This window comes from Anabrus simplex, chromosome 1 (assembly GCF_040414725.1).
Source record: "Anabrus simplex isolate iqAnaSimp1 chromosome 1, ASM4041472v1, whole genome shotgun sequence".
Classification (NCBI taxonomy): domain Eukaryota; kingdom Metazoa; phylum Arthropoda; class Insecta; order Orthoptera; family Tettigoniidae; genus Anabrus; species Anabrus simplex.
Window position 1 is genome coordinate 745,901,967 of NC_090265.1, and position 20,597 is coordinate 745,922,563.

A 20,597-nucleotide genomic window follows, 5' to 3' on the forward strand; every position below is an offset into this window, starting at 1 on the left:
CCCCCCCCCCCCACCACCACCACGAAGAAAGACTAAGAGTGTTCACGGTTCATCTTTGTCTGCGGCCTGGTCATTCCAGCTCTGCAACTTTGGACTGTTAGATCGGCAACGTTGTACTGTTCGTTAAAAGTGAGAACATGATTGGTTTTTCATTTGATCAAATATTTCATGTGAAATCATTGCTTTTACTCGAGCCATTCCTACTGACGTCATTGTAATGACCTATGTTCATTTCAGTTGGGAAAACCACTAAAACAGTTTTTCTGAGGATGTAAAAAGGCAGGTGGAGAGTGAGTGTCTGCCATTATAATGCAATTCCCCAACCTGATTGTGACTGATGGTAGGCAAGTGGGCTTACCATTACAATGAAAATTCTCTAATGCAGTCTTTATATGAGAAAAGACGTTTGGATTTCTCCGTCACGTTTCTAGGGTAACGTTAAGAGCTATGCAATTCAATACAGTCTTGCTCACAACGTGTACTCTACCTAACGTACAATTCTGTATACAGTGTAGAGTTCCGTAGCGAAGCACGGGTACATCAGCTAGTTGTAAATAAGTGCGACTGCGAACAGTCCAGTTGAGCGGAGAGAAAGTGACTGGGTTTTAAAAATAAAACTCGACCTTGAAATGAAGTTTCTTCTTATGTTTAATGTTTAACTAATCATATAACAGTCGCAGCGTAACTTTCCTAAAAAATGTTAGCATTTAATTTGTTGATTTTATTTCGGATTGTTACTATTGCTCCCTGGATACGCAGTGAAGTGTACTGATGTGCAAAAAAGCGATCAAATTCTGTGGTGGACAAACTGGTCTCGGTTATCTAGGTACCGAGCTCGATAGCTGCAGTCCTGCAGATGGTTTTCCGTGGTTTCCCATTTTCATACCAGCCAGTTAAGGCTACGGCTGCTTCCTTCCCACTCTTAGGTATTTTCTATCCCATTGTCGTCATCAGTGTCGGTGCGACGTAAAGCCAGTTGTAAAAAAGAAAAGAAAACAGTGATCTAGGTTTGACCCCGTCGGTCTTGTCATCACACGTTATCAGATAAGAAGATGAACTAATTTTAAATCGTCCGTGTGATGACGATGAGAGTGAGCACAATGGCGCCACTGACGGGCCGGAAACGAACCAATTAGGTGTTATCTGAGAAACAGGCCGATGAGGCAGGCGCCCAGTGTAACCAGCCACAAGGAAAGGCTTTTGCTCTCAGTTCCTGAGTCGTGGTGACACCTGCGCTACGGGCACGTTTGGGATTGAATCCAAGCTTTTGGCACGCTATCTCATGATTATACATTTTACACCATCACTTCCCGTACCCTGCCGACCAATATTGTGATTGTAAAATGTTTTTCCTCCAGCGGGACTCGAACCAGCTCTTGGCCATTAGGCGTATCAAAACTGAATGTAAAGTAGCAGACCACTGGATTGAGTATCACATCCAAGCGATTTTCTTAGTAACTCATTTACCGACACTGATGTTTAATGCTTTATCATATCATTACTATGCATTGCTAAAATAAACATGCTCAGGAATCTTTTAGTGTTTTTGTTAAAATGACATTGACTTGTGACAGACTTTCTGAAGTCGCAAGCGGTCAGAAGCAACTGAAGTGATACCCTAGTTTTATGATCAACGGGTTACCAGTATTCTGATAACAACGACGTCCATGATGAAGAATATCTTGTTACCAAGCTATGAAAGGAATGAAAACTGACAGCGCTCCTGGGCCGGACGAGTTTTATTGAAAGTGGTTAGGGAACTAAAATGTGCCAAAGTCATTAGTTTGATTGCTAAGATAATGCTAGTCTGGGTATATGTACCACAAATATTCAGGAAAAGATGTACCATTTTGATTTTCAAATCATGACATCCCAATGTATTAGGGAACTGGCACCCCTTTACAATATTTTCAGTACCGAGAAGGATCACACCTGAAAGGAAGCTTCGGCCAATCACAGATTTATCGGAATAGCATCAAGTCTTCAGTCGTACACAGCTGCCTGCAAGATGCAAAGACAAAACCTACAATTGGCCACAAACATCTAGAGTTAACTTCGAACACTAAACACGTCTACAATCCTTAGTACTACAACTTGCGACTAACAACGCAGACAATGTCGAAATTGATGCAGCAGCACGAACTAAGGACATTCAGATACCTAGAGGAGTAGCTGAGCGTTCACCCTTATCGCCTCTGTTATTCAATGCTGGCATTGATTTGATATACTGCCTGAAAGAATGAAAGAAAACCCTGCAACATGCTCAAGGGGTGTTCAGTACCACCAGCGATGGTGGTAATTATTGTTTTAAGAGGAAGTACAATTAGGCAATCATCCTCTATATAACACTAATCAGGGAGAAAAAATGGAAAGGAAGCGACACCCAAAGAAAGGTCGTGAAAATGAAGACTCCCAAGACTCGAATGCTCTAATACTGTCGCGGTCGGAAAAGAACAAGAGTTGACCAAGGCAGGTTGGATAGGATAGATGAGAGTGAGGAGCTTAGCACAAGTAAGTGGAAGGAAGGACTCAGCTAAATGCCCCTTTTAGTCACTGTTTACTGCTCTAGTAGCTTAGTGGACTGCTTCACATAACATTCATTTTATTACGATATTACTCCATGTACACACACGGAACGAAACATGGATGGTTTGCGGGGCGACATATCAACATTACTTATAATTAAATATTTAATTAATATATGTAAATTCACCAATGAAATGAAATATTGTACGCAACAGCCGTCATGACGGTGACTACGGGTGGTGAAATTGCACTGCTCATATCGTCTCTCTTCTTTGTGGAGATAACGAAGCGTGGAATGTTTAATGGTGGGGAAAACTTACATTTGTTGGATGTGGCTCGTTATGTCGAGTAAGTTCCCTCTTATAATTAATAGTGCGGCTATGAAAAGGTCCGTTACCCGTAGCTCGAGGCTGGGGGCACTTGAGAAATGCTGCTATCTTCTGTATTAATTGACACTACATTACAAAATGACGAGCGGGATTGAAGCATCGAACGGATTTTGATGTGTTTGATAGAGACGGAGACGCTCAGGTCGTCAACATCTATGTGCGGAACGAAGTGTTCAGAAAAACAGTCAACCTGTCTGCAGCTTGACTGGTTTAGCGGTTATCGTAGTCTGAGGGCAAAACCGCTGTCCCGTGAGACCATTATTTTTTAATAGTAACCAACATCATTTTCAAAAATGGAGCTCTAGTACTAATTTTTCACGCGATATTCGTTCTACTTAAATGTCATAAAAGTTCAACTTGTAAGTATTTTAGTTTTTGAGGGTCGCATACAGTCGACCACACACTGCGAAGACACCAGTAGCACTGTGCGATGATCCTGTGGTTGAAAAGCGACGTTCTCATGTAATACAGTATTATGATGTTTGACATATACCTATTTTGTTTTGTATTGTAGACATTCTCTATCGATTCTGGGGCATTGTTGACATCGAATGCTAGGCAATACATAAGGTACGCATGTCCCGGCCGAATGAAGCTGTACACTTCCTCTTCGCTCAGTATGCTGTAAGAGCTTCGCTTCCACTACTCCAGAGATACATTCGATACGTATTTTGTACTTCCCTAGGCTATTGAACCGATATCACAGTATCTTGTTTACCGACAAATCGTTCACTGTCATTGGAGCTGCTGTAGGACGAGTTGGTGTTTGTGTCTCATGTTGTTTAATCAAATGCAGTAGAGACAATACGAGACACTTACGGATTTAGCCTTGTTAAAATGGGAGACAATTCGACGGTGGCGCTCCTAGTGACTTGAACTGAAAAGTCGCGCTAAATTCAAATATCAATGGAAATGCATATGCGAAAATGGATAAATAAATTACGTCTAGAAAGAAAGTATTATTGAGATATTAACTTCGAAGTTGCTAAAGCAATTCTGGATTTAAAAGGTTATTATTTAAAGACTAAAATTAGACACATAAACAAGATGTGAAATGGACTGCTGTGAAATGGGTTGATCTTTAATTTATGCATTACTTTTTTGTTTTAGCATTCCTGCCTGAACTTTTACGGCTAGATTTGTCTTTTTTTCTCATTTAAAAAACATTGTGTCATCACATTAAGACACTTGTCAATAAAAATATCATCACACTCCTTACACATATGATGCAATGAATTAATATTTAAAAGATGGACAATTTTCCTCTTAACATGAAGCCTACTAACAGAAAGGAAATCTATAAAATCCCGACTTTAATCTGAGAAGAGGGATAAAAGAAAGAAAAGTATGAAAATGTTGTTGATACTGATGCTTTGAGGAATATTTACGTACAATTAGAGTAAAAATGTAACATACCCTTGGCTGTATAGTCGAGGATTTTTAAAGTCGCTGGCCTGGAAATGATCTGAACAGATCGTATAATTCTTATATAAGCGTGACGTCCCTTCTTTCTTGTACACCGTATCCAAATCACTTCTGTGACATTTCAAAACCCACAGATCACACCTACAACAACACATCGGTTTTGAAGGTTAACTGCTGCACTGTACGATAAAATATGCGTTTTATATGTTAAGCCAGTTAAAATATGAGTCGAGCCGGTCAGAAGATTATAAAGTACTATAAAAATCTCTTCGTCACTGGAAAGATATATATGCAAACACAATATTACTCACATTTTCTTGTCACGGGGGTAGCGAAAGAAAGACCGCGCATTCTTCTCTGCTTCATAGTTATTGCAGCCAAACACAGCACATACCTTTCCCCTCACGTTGAGAGGAGATATCAAGGAATGACACACGCTACTATTTAATTATGTCAACTCACTGAAAACGCATAAATAACACCAAAAACTTCACACACAAATAACTACTGTATTTGGTTTAATGTACCAGCTGACATCAGAGATGGAGGCTTTCCTCTCCTTATCTGTAATACCGGAGTAGAATCGTTTAGCGTGTTGTTGTCTGATGATGTGTGGTGGTGCTGGTTGTTGCGGACAGCTGATGTAAGGGCCGTGTCCTTCATATTCACTTCAGTGTAGACTGCGAATAAGATACTCGACAGCTACGGAGTTGTGTGATGCACTCCTTCGTTGAACGAGATAAATGTAGGAAACGGAGAGTGTTTTGAGAGCACAGTAGATAGAGCTCGTTTTATAAGGCTTCCTTTCAAACCAATGTTCGTATTTCTTTCGAAAACATAAACCACTTTTTCAATTAGTCTGTTTAAAAGCAAGGCACAAGAATGTCTCTCTGTTTCAAAAAGTACCTGTTCTGAGTGATATCGTTTGAAGGTGAGCGAGAGAAGATTTCATTTATAGTCGTCTGACGATGACGCTTGGCTGCTGTAAACGAAGTCTTGGACACCACTTCGAGATTGCACAAAGCGGCGTACAAATGAAGTCGTCGTTATGACCCACAAACCAAGCAAAGCTCGTCACAAGTGAATCAAATCCAAATGTGATTCTAAGGAACTCAGTTCTTATTGGTACCCTCTGTATTGGTACCAATCCTTCCGGATAGTTTTACGAAAACTACGTTCAGTTCGTGTATTTTACGACAATTGTTCGCCGATAAAGTGCAATAGTGACAGTCAATGTTACACAACTGGTACTTTAATTCGTACTATGTTTTTGTTGCCTTGCCTAACGCAATGTGTTATTCTTACAACATGTTGAATGTCACATTTATTACGTCAGTACTGCCATCTTAATAAATGTGTTCATTCATCATTATAAGAACCAAAATGTTGCCAAACTTTACCATGGGGTTTTCACTACCATTTAAGAATATGAAAGCAACCTGTAGATACACTCAGTGCATTAGAAGTAACATACTGCTGTGCGCCCATACAAAGTGGTTGTCTGTTGCAGAGCGTCCTGGATGAGCGTCTGGACAGCCGTGTAGATGACATGATCGAACGAGGACTGGTGGAGGAGCTGCTGCGCTTCCACGAAAAGTACAACCAACAGCGCATCGCTATCAATGTGTAAGTACACATGTCCCCGCCCACTCTGATTAACGAAGGATAGTCCCAATGTTCTCCCACTGTGATTAGCGAAGGATAGTCCCAATGTTCCCCCACTCTGGTTAGCGAAGGATATTCCCCCACTCTGATTAGCGAAGGATAGTCCCAGTGTTCCCCCACTGTGATTAGCGAAGGATAGTCCCAATGTTCCCCCACTGTGATTAACGAAGGATAGTCCCAACGTTTCCCCCACTCTGATTAGCGAAGGATAGTCCCAATGTTCCCCCCACTCTCATTAGGGAAGGATAGTCCCAATGTTTCCCCCACTCTAATTAGGAAAGGATAGTTCCAATGTTGCCCCACACTCATTAGGGAAGGTTAGATCCAATCTCCCCCTCCCCCCCCCCGATGCTCTGATTAGCGAAGTATAGTCCCAATCTAATTAGCGAAGTATAGACCCAATGATTTCCCCACTGTGATTAGCGAAGGATAGTACCAATGTTTCCGCTCACTGTAATTAGCGAAGGATAGTCCCAATGTTCCCACGACTCTGATTAGCGAAATGTAGTCCCAATGCTTTCTCCCACTCTGATTAGCGAAGGGTGTTCCTATTGTTCCCCCGACTCTGATTAGCGAAGGATTGTCCCAATGTTTCCCCCACTCTCGTTATGGAAGGATACTCCCAACGTTCTCCCCACTCTAATTAGGGAAGTGCAATCCCAATGTTCCCACCACTTTCATTAGCGAAGGATAGTCCTAATGTTCCCCACTCTCATTAGGGAAGGATAGTCCCAGTGTTCCCACCACTCTGATTAGGGAAGGACAGTCCCGTTGTTCCCCCACTCTCATTAGGGAAGGATCGTCCAAATGTTCCCGCCACTCTGATTAGGGAAGGATAAGCCCGTTGTTCCGCTAACTCTGATTAGGAAGAATAGATCCAATGTTCCCTCCCCCCTACACACTCTGATTAAGGAAGGATAGACCCAATGTTCCCCCACTCAGATTAGGGAATGATAATCCCATTGTTCCCCCGACTCTGAGATTAGGGAAGGACAATCCCATTCTTCACCGACTCTGATTAGGGAAGAATAGACCCAATGTTCTCCCCACTCTGATTAGGGATGGATAATCCCAATGTTCTCCCGACTCTGATTAGGGAAGAATAGTCCCAATGCCCCCCCCCAACTCTGATTAGAGAAGAATAGACCCAATTCCCCCACTCTAATTGATTGTGAGTGTTTAGTTACTTTTCAAGTGTTTCAGTTCGTACTCCGGGAACAACAGTTCTTCGCATAGCAATGGGCATGATCAAGAAATTGGTGAATAGTTTTGTAAGTGTGAATGGTTTGTTGTTAGAGAAGTCGAAGGAGAACAACAATGCTAATATTAATAAATAGAAAATCGTTTTTCAGGTACCGTATATTAATGGTTAGGTAGCTAAATTACCCGGCGCTGCCCGGGCATTTTATCAATTGTTTACTGTTAGGTGTTTTTTTACCTGTTAATTATGTGTGAAGATAATTGTTGTAAATTTCGTTATTGTGACGTTGACTGATTAAGAATTATTTTGTAGACATGATATTGTATAGGTTTTTGGGCTTATGCCGTGTCAAGAAAATAGGTGAATTTCTTAACGTTTCGCAGAAAACTGTGCTCTGCGTCGTCAGAAGAATTCTCGACTGTCCACGAGAAAAGCTTCTTAAACAATGACACTTTTGAATTTGGAACGTTATAATAGAAGTAGAAGTGGAAATGGTACGTTCATTCACCACCAGATGGCCCCCCAGGACGTGGCACAACGCTAGCGTTCGAAGCGGAAGCTGACCGAACTATCACAGTCAGTCTTACGGTCGATTCACACATCTCCGGGACGTGACGGCGCTCTCCGTGTCCGTATCCGTCCTTTCCGACATGAATATTTCACGTCTGTTCTCACACTTCAGTTCCGTGTAGTTCCGTGCAGTTATAAGTCGGCAATCAAGTGTTCCATGATGAGTTTTCTAGTGATGATGAACTGTTAATGATAGCTATAATCTTGGATGAAGAGGAGAAAGAGAGGAAGAAACAGTGGGTTCAACCTGTTTGGAAACGCAGGGGTAAGGAAGGAGAGTTTTCTACTCTATATAAGTGCTTGAAGGACGACGAAGTAAAATTTCACGGATACACTACATTTGCTTTCAATTACTTGAAAAATTAATAATTACTTGAAAAATTAAATAAATGAAATTGTTGATTAATTTTTAATACCCCTGATTTTGTAGGCTGAGGGCAGAAAGTGCCTTGCCGAGCCAAAGTCGGTGCCTATGTACAGACAGACTGATTTTCTTAATCTTAAAAGCAAAAAATGTTAGTTACCTACCTTCAGCTTCCATTTTCTCGCCAATTTCCTCCCTTACATGCTTCTTCAGACCACTATCCATATATTTCGAATGAGCTAAATTATTTAGAAAAGAGTGTGCCTTCACTAATTCAATCAGCAGTTCGTCCTTCATTTCAACAGTTCAGACGTACACAGGTAACCTCAGTACTCGAAGAAAGCAGAGAAGCAGAAAGGCGGGAAGAAAGAAATCACGTCCGTGAAAACAAGAAAATATCGTTGGCGAGCGAATACGTATTGCCGGCACGAATCTCGGAGAAGCACTGAAGGTCACGGCGAATGACGTCAACGGAAGTGTTGGAACTCATCCCTTCGTTTACATGGCGACGATATTTTATTTTCACGGAAGATGCCGTCACGTCACGGAAAGCGCTGTCACGTCCCGGAGATGTGCGAATCGACCTTAAGCGGTTCACATAACGTGTTTGTATAACATTAGTCTGATTGTGATAGTTCGGTCAGTTTACGCTTCGAACGCTAGCGTTGTGCCACGTCCTGGGGGCCATCTGGTGGTGAATGAACGTACCATTTCCACTTCTACTTCTATTATAACGTTCCAAATTCAAAAGTGTCATTGTTTAAGAAGCCTTTCTCGTGGACAGTTGAGAATTCTTCTGAGGACGCAGAGCATAGTTTTCTGTGAAACGTTAAGAATTTCACCTATTTTCTTGACAAGGCATAAGCCCAAAAGCCTATACAATATCATGTCTATAAGTACGGGCCGTAAAAGCATTAATGGCAAAGTTATTTTGTAGTTTAGAAGTTATTGTTATGTGTTTAATTTCAAGTCTTACAGATTATTTTGTGTCTCGTTAATTAAACTGCCATGAACCTACTACGGTGGCGTAGCAGGGGGAGAGGTGATACTCCCACGTGGCGCGTCCCAGGTGGCGGATAGGGGGGTCCTAACCGGCTTGCCGGCGGACTTGAGGGAAATAAAATACCTCTCGCGGACCAAACACACTACCCCCTGTGGGTGGGGGACGCAGATGAAGAATATACCCACGGTATCCCCTGCCTGTCGTAAGATGAGACTAAAAGGGGCGACCAAGGAATGATTGACTCAGAACCATGAAACTACTTGTGATTAGTAGCATCACGCGGGGAACACCATAGGTCGCCTTTACTTGCGAGTAGTACCACTCTGTTAGGTACTCAATAGTTTTGTGACTCGTAGCAGTCCAGCGGGGTTCACTGTGGGTTTCCAGCACCTGTGATTAGTACCACTAAATGCGGAACAACACGGGCTTACGTCCCGTGGTTAGTACCATTATGTGAGACACACCGCGGGTCTGGGCGTTGCCTCTGATTAGTAACACAATATGAGCGACACCGTGGGTCTTCGTTGCCATTGTTTAGTACCCAATATGTGAGGAACACCACGGGAATAACGGCGCCCGTGATTAGTACACCTAAGTGGGGAACACTATGGGTTTGCGTTGCCTATGAGTGGCGACATTATGTGAGAAATAGCAGACGTACAATACTTGTGAGTGGTACCATAATGTTTGGAACATCGTGAGTTTACGCTATCTTTGATTAGTACCGCAACTTGAAAAATACTATGGTTCTCCTTTACTAGCGATAAGTGCCATTATGAGGAAGCGTTGATCTGGATATTGAACCCCTTTAGACAAGCATCATCGATTCAGGATTGTCCTTTGGAAGCAGTCCCTTGGTCAGTAATACTGTTTCTGGAATTGTAGGCATTGCGGGTCAGGTCCGTTGATTGTTTTATATTCATATTCATAAATTCATTCTTCATCATCACGTTTTCTATTCTGGTCAGTGGATGAATTTTGTACTTTTAAATTGCATTTCGTCTCATTTCATACCATAGGGGCCGATGACCTCGAAGTTAGGCACCTTTAAACAACAAGCATCAATCAATCAATCAATCAATCATTAATTAAACTAATCTCGTTAAGTTTGGACATTTTCCTCATCACCACTTTTCGCCATGCCTGCGAAGCTGAACTGGTACTTAAATGGCATCCAACTGCCACAATACAACTCAGCGATCGCGGAAACTATGGATTCGACGCTAATATTAGTCGTTTTCGATTATTCTTGTACGTCATTCCCTCCCTTAGGTTTGCCAGAAGGTGTTTTACTCCTCCAGTATGTTTTCGAGACAATAATTCGTATTTGTACGAATTTTGATTCAACTATTCTGGAAGGTACTATACACACTTACATCTATAATTTAGATCATTTTCTCTTTCACACCTTTTACTTTTAGGAATTGTATTACCTGTTTCAAATGTTTTGTAATTGTTTAATTGATTGTTTATGAACTCTTTTGCAAATTTGTAAATTTAGAAATATTATTATGTTATAATTGTACGTTCTAGCTTAAGATTATTTTGTTTCGCCTTAAAGCATTTCCTTGTGGCAGCCCAGATAGTCTGGGAAGTAGTTGATCCTTTCAAAGAAATAATAAAAATAAGTTATAACGAAACGTATTTACGCGTCGCATTATAGACATGATGTACACGATTCCAACTGCCTCTGTGACTGTCACCGATCAGCCGATCGACAACGACGACTGTGTAAAAAAACTTTAATCTCGATGAACTTGGACATTTTCTTCATAACCCCTTCTAAATCACCATGCCGATAGGTGCTGAACTTGGACTTAAACGACATCCGGAGTGCCACTATTCATCTTAATGACCCCAGGAACTATGAATTCGACACTAATATCGGCTATTTTCGATTATTTTATACATCACCCCCTCCCCCAGGGGTGTCTTACCCCTACGGTATCCTTTCGAGATAGTAACTCATATCCGTACCGAGATTTGTTGAGAGCTGTGATGGGGTTTGACCTTCAACGTAAAGGCATCCGGAGTGGCAGTATTTATCTAAGCGACCCCGAAAACTATGGATTCGGCAGTAATATTTGTCGTTTTCGATTATTTTTAGTATCTTTCCCTCCGCCAAAGGTGCTAGGGGTGCCTTACCCCACGTATTTTTTTCCAGATAGTACAGTAAGTCATGTGTTCACCAATTTTAGTTGAGAGCTATGCTGGAATATAACACATACATCCATAGTCTCGGTCATTTTGGACATTCCTTTTTTCAACCCTTCTCAACCTCCATTCCGACTGGATCTGAACTAGGACTTAAAAGTGTCACGGTGTTGGAGGAGTCCTGCCTCACAGTCATGTTTTGTTTGTTTGTTTGTTTGTTTGTTTGTTTGTTTGTTAAAAAGCTATGCTGGAACATACATTCACCCATAATCTTGGTTATTTTGGACATTTTCTTTTTCACTCCTTCTCGCCTCCGTGCCGATGCGGGCGAACTTGGACTTAAACGACATGCGAAGTGTCACTGTTCATCTCAGCGACCCCGAAACCTATGGTTTCGAATTATTTTCGATTATTATTTTTATATATGCCACCCTCTCCCAACCACAACTCCTAGGGGTGGCTTACCCCACAGTGCTTTTTCTGAGACACTCATCTGTGTAGCAGAATCTCTCCTTTGCTTAGCCTACATTTACGCACGTGCCTACTTCGAACACCAGACCTGTATTCTATTGCAGAATCCTTGAGCTGACGTTGCCATGGTTACTGCTGGTCATTTCTTCATCCATTTCCTAGAGCGGGGAAGTGTGATGCCAATATCTCCAAAACGGTTGGTTTTAGGCCCTTAAAACATGGTTTTAGGAGCCCGTTGGGCCTTACCGAGTTTTGTTCTACGTCGTGAAGCTCAAAATGAACTTTATCTCGTCCTTGTATGGAAAATTGAATATTTCGCCTATATTAGCCTAAGTTAATGTGCCAAAAGGCCTAAATCTAGGGAATGGAGAGGGATGTTAATTTTTTTTAGATGGGGTTACCCGCGGGGTCCCAAAAGTTAAGTATACAAAATTTGGTTCAAATTGGTGGAACGGTATGGATTTGTATAAGAGACAGACAGACAGACAGACAGACAGACAGACAGACAGACAGACAGACAGACAGACAGACAGACAGACAGACAGACAGACAGACAGACAGACAGACAGACAGACAGACAGACATTCTGCTGTATATCTGTAAATATACAAGCGAATGTACCCGTGCTTCGCTACGGTAAACTACATTGTATACGGATATCGAAGTAAATTACTGTACATGCAGTGAATACGATTTTTTTAAATTCCAAGTCTCTTAGCACTATTCGAGAAGCAACATAGGGAGGTTCACATAGGTTGTTTCCAATATAAAGTGTGAGTTGTGATGATAACGGCAGGTCCACTTGCTTACTGCGGGGTCAAAAACGATTTGGGGAGTTTTTGTTGCAATGGCAGGCCCCATTTCCTACTTCCAAACAGATAACAGTTGAGGAATTTTATTATAATGGGAGGCACCTTCTCTACTGCCAGTCAAAATTGAGTTGTACTGTTATCATTATAATCACAGGATCTTTTCTTCTAATGCCATTCTGACCGAGTTGGTAAGTTTCCATTATATTAGCAGGCCACTATGCCTAACGTCAGTGACATTTGTGGGTGAATTTGTTTATAATGGCAGGCACCCTTGCCTACTGCCAAACACAATCAGATAAAGGAGTTTTGAAAAATATGCCATGCTCCCTAACCTTCTGCCAGTGAAATCGAGAAGGAAATTATTCATTGCAGTGGTACACAGGAGTTGGAGAAGGACCCCAATTCTTACTGCCAGTCAAAGTCGATGTGGGGAGTACTGATTACAATAGCCGACGCCCTCCGGCTGACAATTATTAACGATTTGTAACGTATTAATTACAATGGCACACGCACCCTTTCTAGATCGCTACAAATGGACTTCAGTGAATAAATATAGGTCGTAATTAGGAAGGATATGAATGTTTACCTCCATTTAAAATTTAACTGCTGGTAAACGGTAAATCATATCGACAACCGGATTGTAGGATTAAATGCCACAATCAGCTGTTTAAATGGCTGATCGTATGATATTTTCTCGTATCTCATCTATTTCTTGGGTAAGATTGAGTTAGAAACGTTGAATAGGGTGAAATATGGGTACGGTTTTTTCACACTTTTCGGATACTTATGTGACAGCTACAAACATAGAATTTTGCTCACGTACAGCTACTGGGTGGGCAGGTCAATGTTCGTGCAGAATTTGATGACCCTATCTTTCCTATAAGTGGTTCAAACCATCAAATACACGTGTGAAATTTGCAAAGTTTACGTACAATCCAGAAATAGAGCCAAATTTAAGCTATAAGGGATAGAGACACAACAAAATGTTATAGGACCAAAGTTGTAGATAACTCGAAATTGAACCGAGATTGTGCATTCCGTTTTGTGATACGACTTACCGTTTAGCCACTAAGTACCTCGAAAGGAAGGTCTGAACCGTCATTAAAATTGCCTCCATATTTCGATATTTTTCGGGGGGTAAAAATGAAAATTTTGAGCATCGCGCAATTTTTCCTTCGGTTACAGGCTAAAAGCTATAATTGTGCCAAATTTCAGTTTTCTACGTAGTCTGGCAGATTGTGCCGCCATCTTGGAGAAGGGTTAAAAATTAGGACTTTCAGGAAACTTTTAAGCCCATGAAATCTATAGGTTATCGTATTGGATAAATATATCCAACTGCGTTCTTACGCTGAGCTCCGAATTCGAGACTCCCAGCGTGGCTCCCTCAGGTATTTTGAGAATTTTCTATTTTTCTAGGTATCCTGAAGTCATCAGCTTCTCTGGTACCAAATTTTAAGTTTCTAAGATGCCTGGAAGTGCCTCATTAATTCACGTCTATTTTCATTTTATACCTTAATTTATATACTGTATATACAGTGCAATATATATAGATCGTTCCAAACCGACTTCCATTTATTAATATAGATTATATTTCACCCCCTTCCGTAGGGGTTCTAGGGGCGTCTTGCCCCCACAGTATTTTTCCAGACAACAGGTAAACATAACATTTGTACGCCCCCAACCCAAGCGGGCCGAACGTTTAAAATACACTGACTGACAGAGCAAATGCAACACCAAGAAGGAGTGGTTCGAAAGGGATGAAAGTTGGGGAAGAAACAGAGACGGCACGGACGAATAATTGATGTTTATTTCAAACCGATATGCAGGTTACACAATGCGCACGGCATCGACTCAGTAGGATGTAGGACCACCGCGAGCGGCGATGCACGCAGAAACACGTCGAGGTACAGAGTCAATAAGAGTGCGGATGGTGTCCTGAGGGATGGTTCTCCATTCCCTGTCAACCATTTGCCACAGTTGGTCGTCCGTACGAGGCTGGGGCAGAGTTTGCAAACGGCGTCCAATGAGATCCCACACGTGTTCGATTGGTGAGAGATCCGAAGAGTACTCTGGCCACGGAAGCATCTGTACACCTCGTAGAGCCTGTTGGGAGATGTGAGCAGTGTGTGGGCGGGCATTATCCTGCTGAAACAGAGCATTGGGCAGCCCCTGAAGGTACGGGAGTGCCACCGGCCGCAGCACATGCTGCACGTAGCGGTGGGCATTTAACGTGCCTTGAATACGCACTAGAGGTGACGTGAAATCATACGCAATAGCGCCCCAAACCATGATGCCGCGTTGTCTAGCGGTAGGGCGCTCCACAGTTACTGCCGGATTTGACCTTTCTCCATGCCGACGCCACACTCGTCTGCGGTGACTATCACTGACAGAACAGAAGCGTGACTCATCGGAGAACACGACGTTCCGCCATTCCCTCATCCAAGTCGCTCTAGCCCGGCACCATGCCAGGCGTGCACGTCTATGCTGTGGAGTCAATGGTAGTCTTCTGAGCGGACGCCGGGAGTGCAGGCCTCCTTCAACCAATCGACGGGAAATTGTTCTGGTCGATATTGGAACAGCCAGGGTGTCTTGCACATGCTGAAGAATGGCGGTTGACGTGGCGTGCGGGGCTGCCACCGCTTGGTGGCGGATGCGCCGATCCTCGCGTGCTGACGTCACTCGGGCTGCGCCTGGACCCCTCGCACGTGCCACATGTCCCTGCGCCAACCATCTTCGCCACAGGCGCTGCACCGTGGACACATCCCTATGGGTATCGGCTGCGATTTGACGAAGCGACCAACCTGCCCTTCTCAGCCCGATCACCATACCCCTCGTAAAGTCGTCTGTCTGGTGGAAATGCCTCCGTTGACGGCGGCCTGGCATTCTTAGCTATACACGTGTCCTGTGGCACACGACAACACGTTCTACAATGACTGTCGGCTGAGAAATCACGGTACGAAGTGGGACATTCGCCAACGCCGTGTCCCATTTATCGTTCGCTACGTGCGCAGCACAGCGGCGCATTTCACATCATGAGCATACCTCAGTGACGTCAGTCTACCCTGCAATTTGCATAAAGTTCTGACCACTCCTTCTTGGTGTTGCATTTGCTCTGTCAGTCAGGGGGTGTCACTATTCATAGTGTCACTATTCATCTCAGCAACCCCGAAAAGTATAGATTCAACACTATTTTCGATTATTTTTATATATCACTCCCCCCTCGCCCCCGACCCTAAAGGGGACTGAGCTTGGACTTTAAAAAATTCCGGAGTGTCACAATTCATCCGAGCGATCCCGAAAAGTATGGATTCGACACTATTATCTTAATATTTCCACACATCAACCTCCTCGTTCCCCCGCCCCTAAGGGTACTTGGGGTGTCTTACCCCCACGCGGTCTGTCTCCTGATACTAATTCGTACGTGTACCATTTTTCGTGTAAATCGCTCCAGTGGTTTAGGAGCAGATGTAATACATACATAATACATACATACATACATACATACATACATACATACATACATACATACATACATACTGAACCCTTTTGGTCCATATTGAGGGATACCTACCTTTCTTACCTATCAGCAAAGTTCTTGGGTCGTATCGGGTTCTTCGTCACTTGCTGAGGTAAAGGTAGGGTTGAGTAATTCTAATCTAGCTACTAAATGAAAGGTCTGTTTAAAAGATTCGTATTTATTCATGAAATTCTGAAGCATTCTGATTTGTCAACGGTATCATTGAAATCAATCGTGTCCACTGGACACCACAATCATTTTTATCACATAGAAGGTCAGAACACTGGTGTGAGCCTTTGACGTAACTGCCTGATGGGCATTCTTACTAGAAACCATTGTCTCATTTTTTATTAAAGAAAGGAAAGTCTGGAAATCGTTAAATTCGGCTTCCACGTGAGACCACATGTGCCATCATAGTGATACGTTATGGTCCAGGCCTCGTAACACGAACTCTGTACTCTGGGTATAATTAAGGCAGTCCAATCGGTGTGTGCCACACAGTGGTTATACGACATGGACCCTTAATTGAATCGATGTGACCTGCGTCTATGTCATGGACCGACATCTAAACTTCTAAGTTACTTTAAAGTCATTGTGGATGATGACCGCAAGAAAAAAGACGCTACAGTGTCATATGGCCCTAATCTAAGTCACTGAGGTTGATGACCCCAAGACCATCCAAGTTTCTAAGCTGAAGGCTAAACACAATTAAGTTACATCGGTTGATGACCAAAGTTTCCACTTTACTATCCCCAGCACATTCACTGCTCAATCAATCAAAGTTAAATAATACAACAACAGCAATGCTCACAATACTTTGTGGCAGTAAAATCCATTACCTTCGGATATGTCCCCTTAATCGTTACGTTAACATTTACACATTCTCCAGAAAACAAACTAAGATTTCCAGACTGCATCTCCAAGTTATTCACTTGATTTAAAGTTATTTCAAAATGTGGTTTCACTGAATTTAATAATTAAATATATTTAAATGATTTAATGAAATCTTAAAGGACAACAAATTCTATCTCCGCGCACTCTGGTTTCTTCACAAATTCCTACGCAATTGTGTTCTCACAATTTTTGATCGTGTGATGTTTATCTGTTGATTCCTATTGCTGGAAAAGAACGATTACACCATTCATGTCCAGTTTATATCCTGTTTCATGACCTCACACTTTAAATCTAATCTAACCCTAGCCATTATTAACACTTGGATAACCCTAATAATCTACGTACAAACCAAAAGCAACTCGCCATATAATTACGATGTCATATCTCGTCATAACATTTTATCAAGTTTGCGCACCCTTCACAGACAAACAATCATCGCTACCATCGCTCTATATTTTGGACAACCCTGAATTTGGCTAATCCTGTTCACTGTACTCTAAGTCCGTGGCATCAAATGCACATTACGTCCCCAATTAAACAAATTTTACAGTATCTAATAACACTCAGGTTATTCCCGGATGAAACTTTCGACTAAATCCAACATTTAACGTTCTCCCCGGCCGAGAAATACAATCTTAATTCCACGCGTGCCCCGTTATATCCTCGCTGTGTTCCCCTATCAGCTGACGGCATTTCACCCCCAACCCGCTTGTCAGCGATACGATACATCTGTTTCGTTCTGCCTGACTGGCTTCTCAAGATGCTCCCTTTTAAACTCCGCCGACATAATTAAACAAATACGATATTCTAACCAACAAAATGCACATAGATTATACTTCAAAATGCCCACAATAATTATACACGTCGCAAATTAATACCACCGCGGATTCCTTGTATATTGCTTTCCATGCCCAACATTATAAAATCTTCCTCGGGCTTCCACAAGTCCCGGCTTCATTGACAGGTCTCTAACCTGATTCACAAATCTCATCTCGACTCGCACGCCAAAACTAACCTCTGTTTTCCAACTCACGACTATCACCGACAAAAGAACTGGAATAAAATCCTTACTAGAATCCACGACGCCTAATAACGCACAATGCATTAATAATGAATAACCGAGCTCGATAGCTGCAGTCGCTTAAGTGCGGCCAGTATCCAGTATTCGGAAGACAGTAGGTTCGAACCCCACTGTCGGCAGCCCTGAAAATGGTTTTCCGTGGTTTCCCATTTTCACACCAGGCAAATGCTGGGGCTGTACCTTAATTAAGGCCACGGCCGCTTCCTTCCCACTCCTAGCCCTTTCCTGTCCCATCGTCGCCGCAAGGCCTATCTGTGTCGGTGCGACGTAAAACAACTAGCTATTAATAATGAATAACTTCGCCTAAAATGATATCGTATTGTAATAACGGGATTTTCACGAAAAATTACTGAAAAATTCTACTAGATCTTTTTTATTGTCAGTCAGACACAGTTTAAATGGGCCTACAAAACGTTTCACTCTGTGACCAAATTCATTACTCTATACTCTCATCCGACAGCACGCATCCACTCGATTGAAAATGGGTAACTATGAATTTCTTATATTATTGAGTCAAAATATCAGACAAACATTTTACGTCGAAAGAACATCTTAATTTGACATCACAAACTATAGGCAATAAACACACGGAAATGACGATCTACATTGGACGTGATATCACTTCGAAACCCTATTTAATAATTTTTACAACATCATACGGCACTCGCAAGACTTCAGAAATTTATCCAAGTGGAAAATAAAACAAATGACTCCTTTTTAAATCGTATTCTAACATTTACAAAAACCACATAGGGGGACCATCTGCGTCGTATATACCCCATTCAAATACACGTTTTAGAGATCATGAAACAAGATATAATAGGTAGTAAGATGGTAAGTCACATATCTTATGTTACGCCATCGGTCATCATTGGGCTCACCAGCGACCCTGGCATTTTTATTTAGCCATTTTTACATTTCTGGCTTTACAGGTCAATATATTTCTTCAGGTTTCCTGGAAATCATAAAAAAAATGCCCTTCACTTGTTTTTGTTGAGCGCACACGATGGACTGTAATTACTTCCGCACACGAATTACTTTATTTATCACATGAGAATTTATTCAGTACTTTGACCGTCATATCTGGTACAATTATTTCCACTCAAGAAAACTTTATTTATCACATGAGAATTTATTCAGTACTTTGACCGTCCTATCTGGTACAATTATTTCCACTCAAGAAAACTATCTCCACATGGAGTCAAGACCCCAGCCACAATGGCTAAAATCTGCGGTTTGGACTTAGTCTACTTTTGTTGTTTGATTTCACAGAGCAGCTCAACCCTCTGTCGTCCGCTTCGTAACACAAAATGCGGGAGGTTTCGTCATGGCGTCAATTCTTATATATAGCAGTTACCCCCTTTCTCCGGGCATCTCCCTTTGCCGCCAAGAAAATTTCTATAACTTTTCAGACTAAACTGTAATTACAGGAGTTATGAATGTGACTACATACTCGCTATATTTCCGGCGGTAGTGTTCATGGACATTTAAAATTTATACGTGTTCGATTTGTGGGATAAATGATCTCATTTGATAGGCACTATATTTTCGACTTGGCTTGGGCACGCCATATACACGCGCTTTGAAATAGTTCACAAAAAAAGATTCTTCCGCCGTCGACACGTGCGACTGACGTCACGTATCCCAGAGCATGGGACCGAAGGTAATCACCCCCTTGCCTCGTGTCAATTCCATGCTATCAAGAATCGAACTTCTTATTAAATTGACAATTTAATGCATGATATTCTTAGGGCACAAAGGTCATGGGTTCAATACATACGTACAAACAAATAAGATTTATATATATATATATATATATATATAGATAGATAGATAGATAGATAGATAGATAGATAGATAGATGTTTTTTAACGATTGCCATATTATAGTGTAAGGAACCAACATTATCCTTAAATCATTTATTTAAAAAAATTAACAGTCAGTGTTCCACTGAAGTACAAAGAATCCTCTATTGTCAATACCAGAATAGTGAGCGCGACTCAGCATCATTGTTTTTCTTTTTCCCCCCTAAAAATGACTAAGAAGTGCAAGTGTGGGAACTGTGGTTGTGGTGAGGCATTAAGGGCTTTGAGGGAGGAGTTGGAGAGTTTGAGGGAGATAATTGGTCTTCTCACATAAGACAGGAAGGAAGGTAGGCCTCCCTCAAACAATGTACAGGTTACAGTAGGTGTAAAAGAGGGATGGGAATGAAACGGGGGAATTGTAGAAGACAGGTGGTCTAATGTTCTAAGGGGAAGGAGATTGCAGGCTAAGGGCTCCATTCAGGATCAGAATTCAGTACAGGTGACTCTGAGAAATCGGTATGAGTCACTCCAGGTAGTACAACAGAGGGAGGATGAGGAACAGGGAACTGTTGCTGAGATATGTGGAAGCAGGAGGAAGGGAAACGTAGGGAAGGGAAATGTAGAGTAGAGAATAGGAAAAGACAGGTGGAACAGGGCCATGGGAGGGAGAAAAGGGAGGAGAAAGTAGCTTCTGCAGCTATCAGGAAAGATAGGGCTGAC

At 42.0% G+C, this 20,597-nt stretch overlaps 1 protein-coding gene across 3 annotated transcripts in view; it reads left to right on the top strand.

Moving 5' to 3' along the window:
- The window catches only part of LOC136857479 (tRNA dimethylallyltransferase), a 1,029,479-nt gene that overhangs the window by 880,959 nt on the left and 127,923 nt on the right, over positions 1 to 20,597 (top strand). For all 3 annotated transcript variants that reach the window (XR_010858541.2, XM_067136153.2, XM_067136154.2), the window contains one exon: positions 5,851 to 5,966. Coding sequence is in view for 2 of the 3 variants with exons in the window: in XM_067136153.2 (XP_066992254.2) it covers positions 5,851 to 5,966 (116 nt within the window). In the remaining variant the exon portion in view is untranslated. The remainder of the gene's footprint in view (positions 1 to 5,850; positions 5,967 to 20,597) is intronic.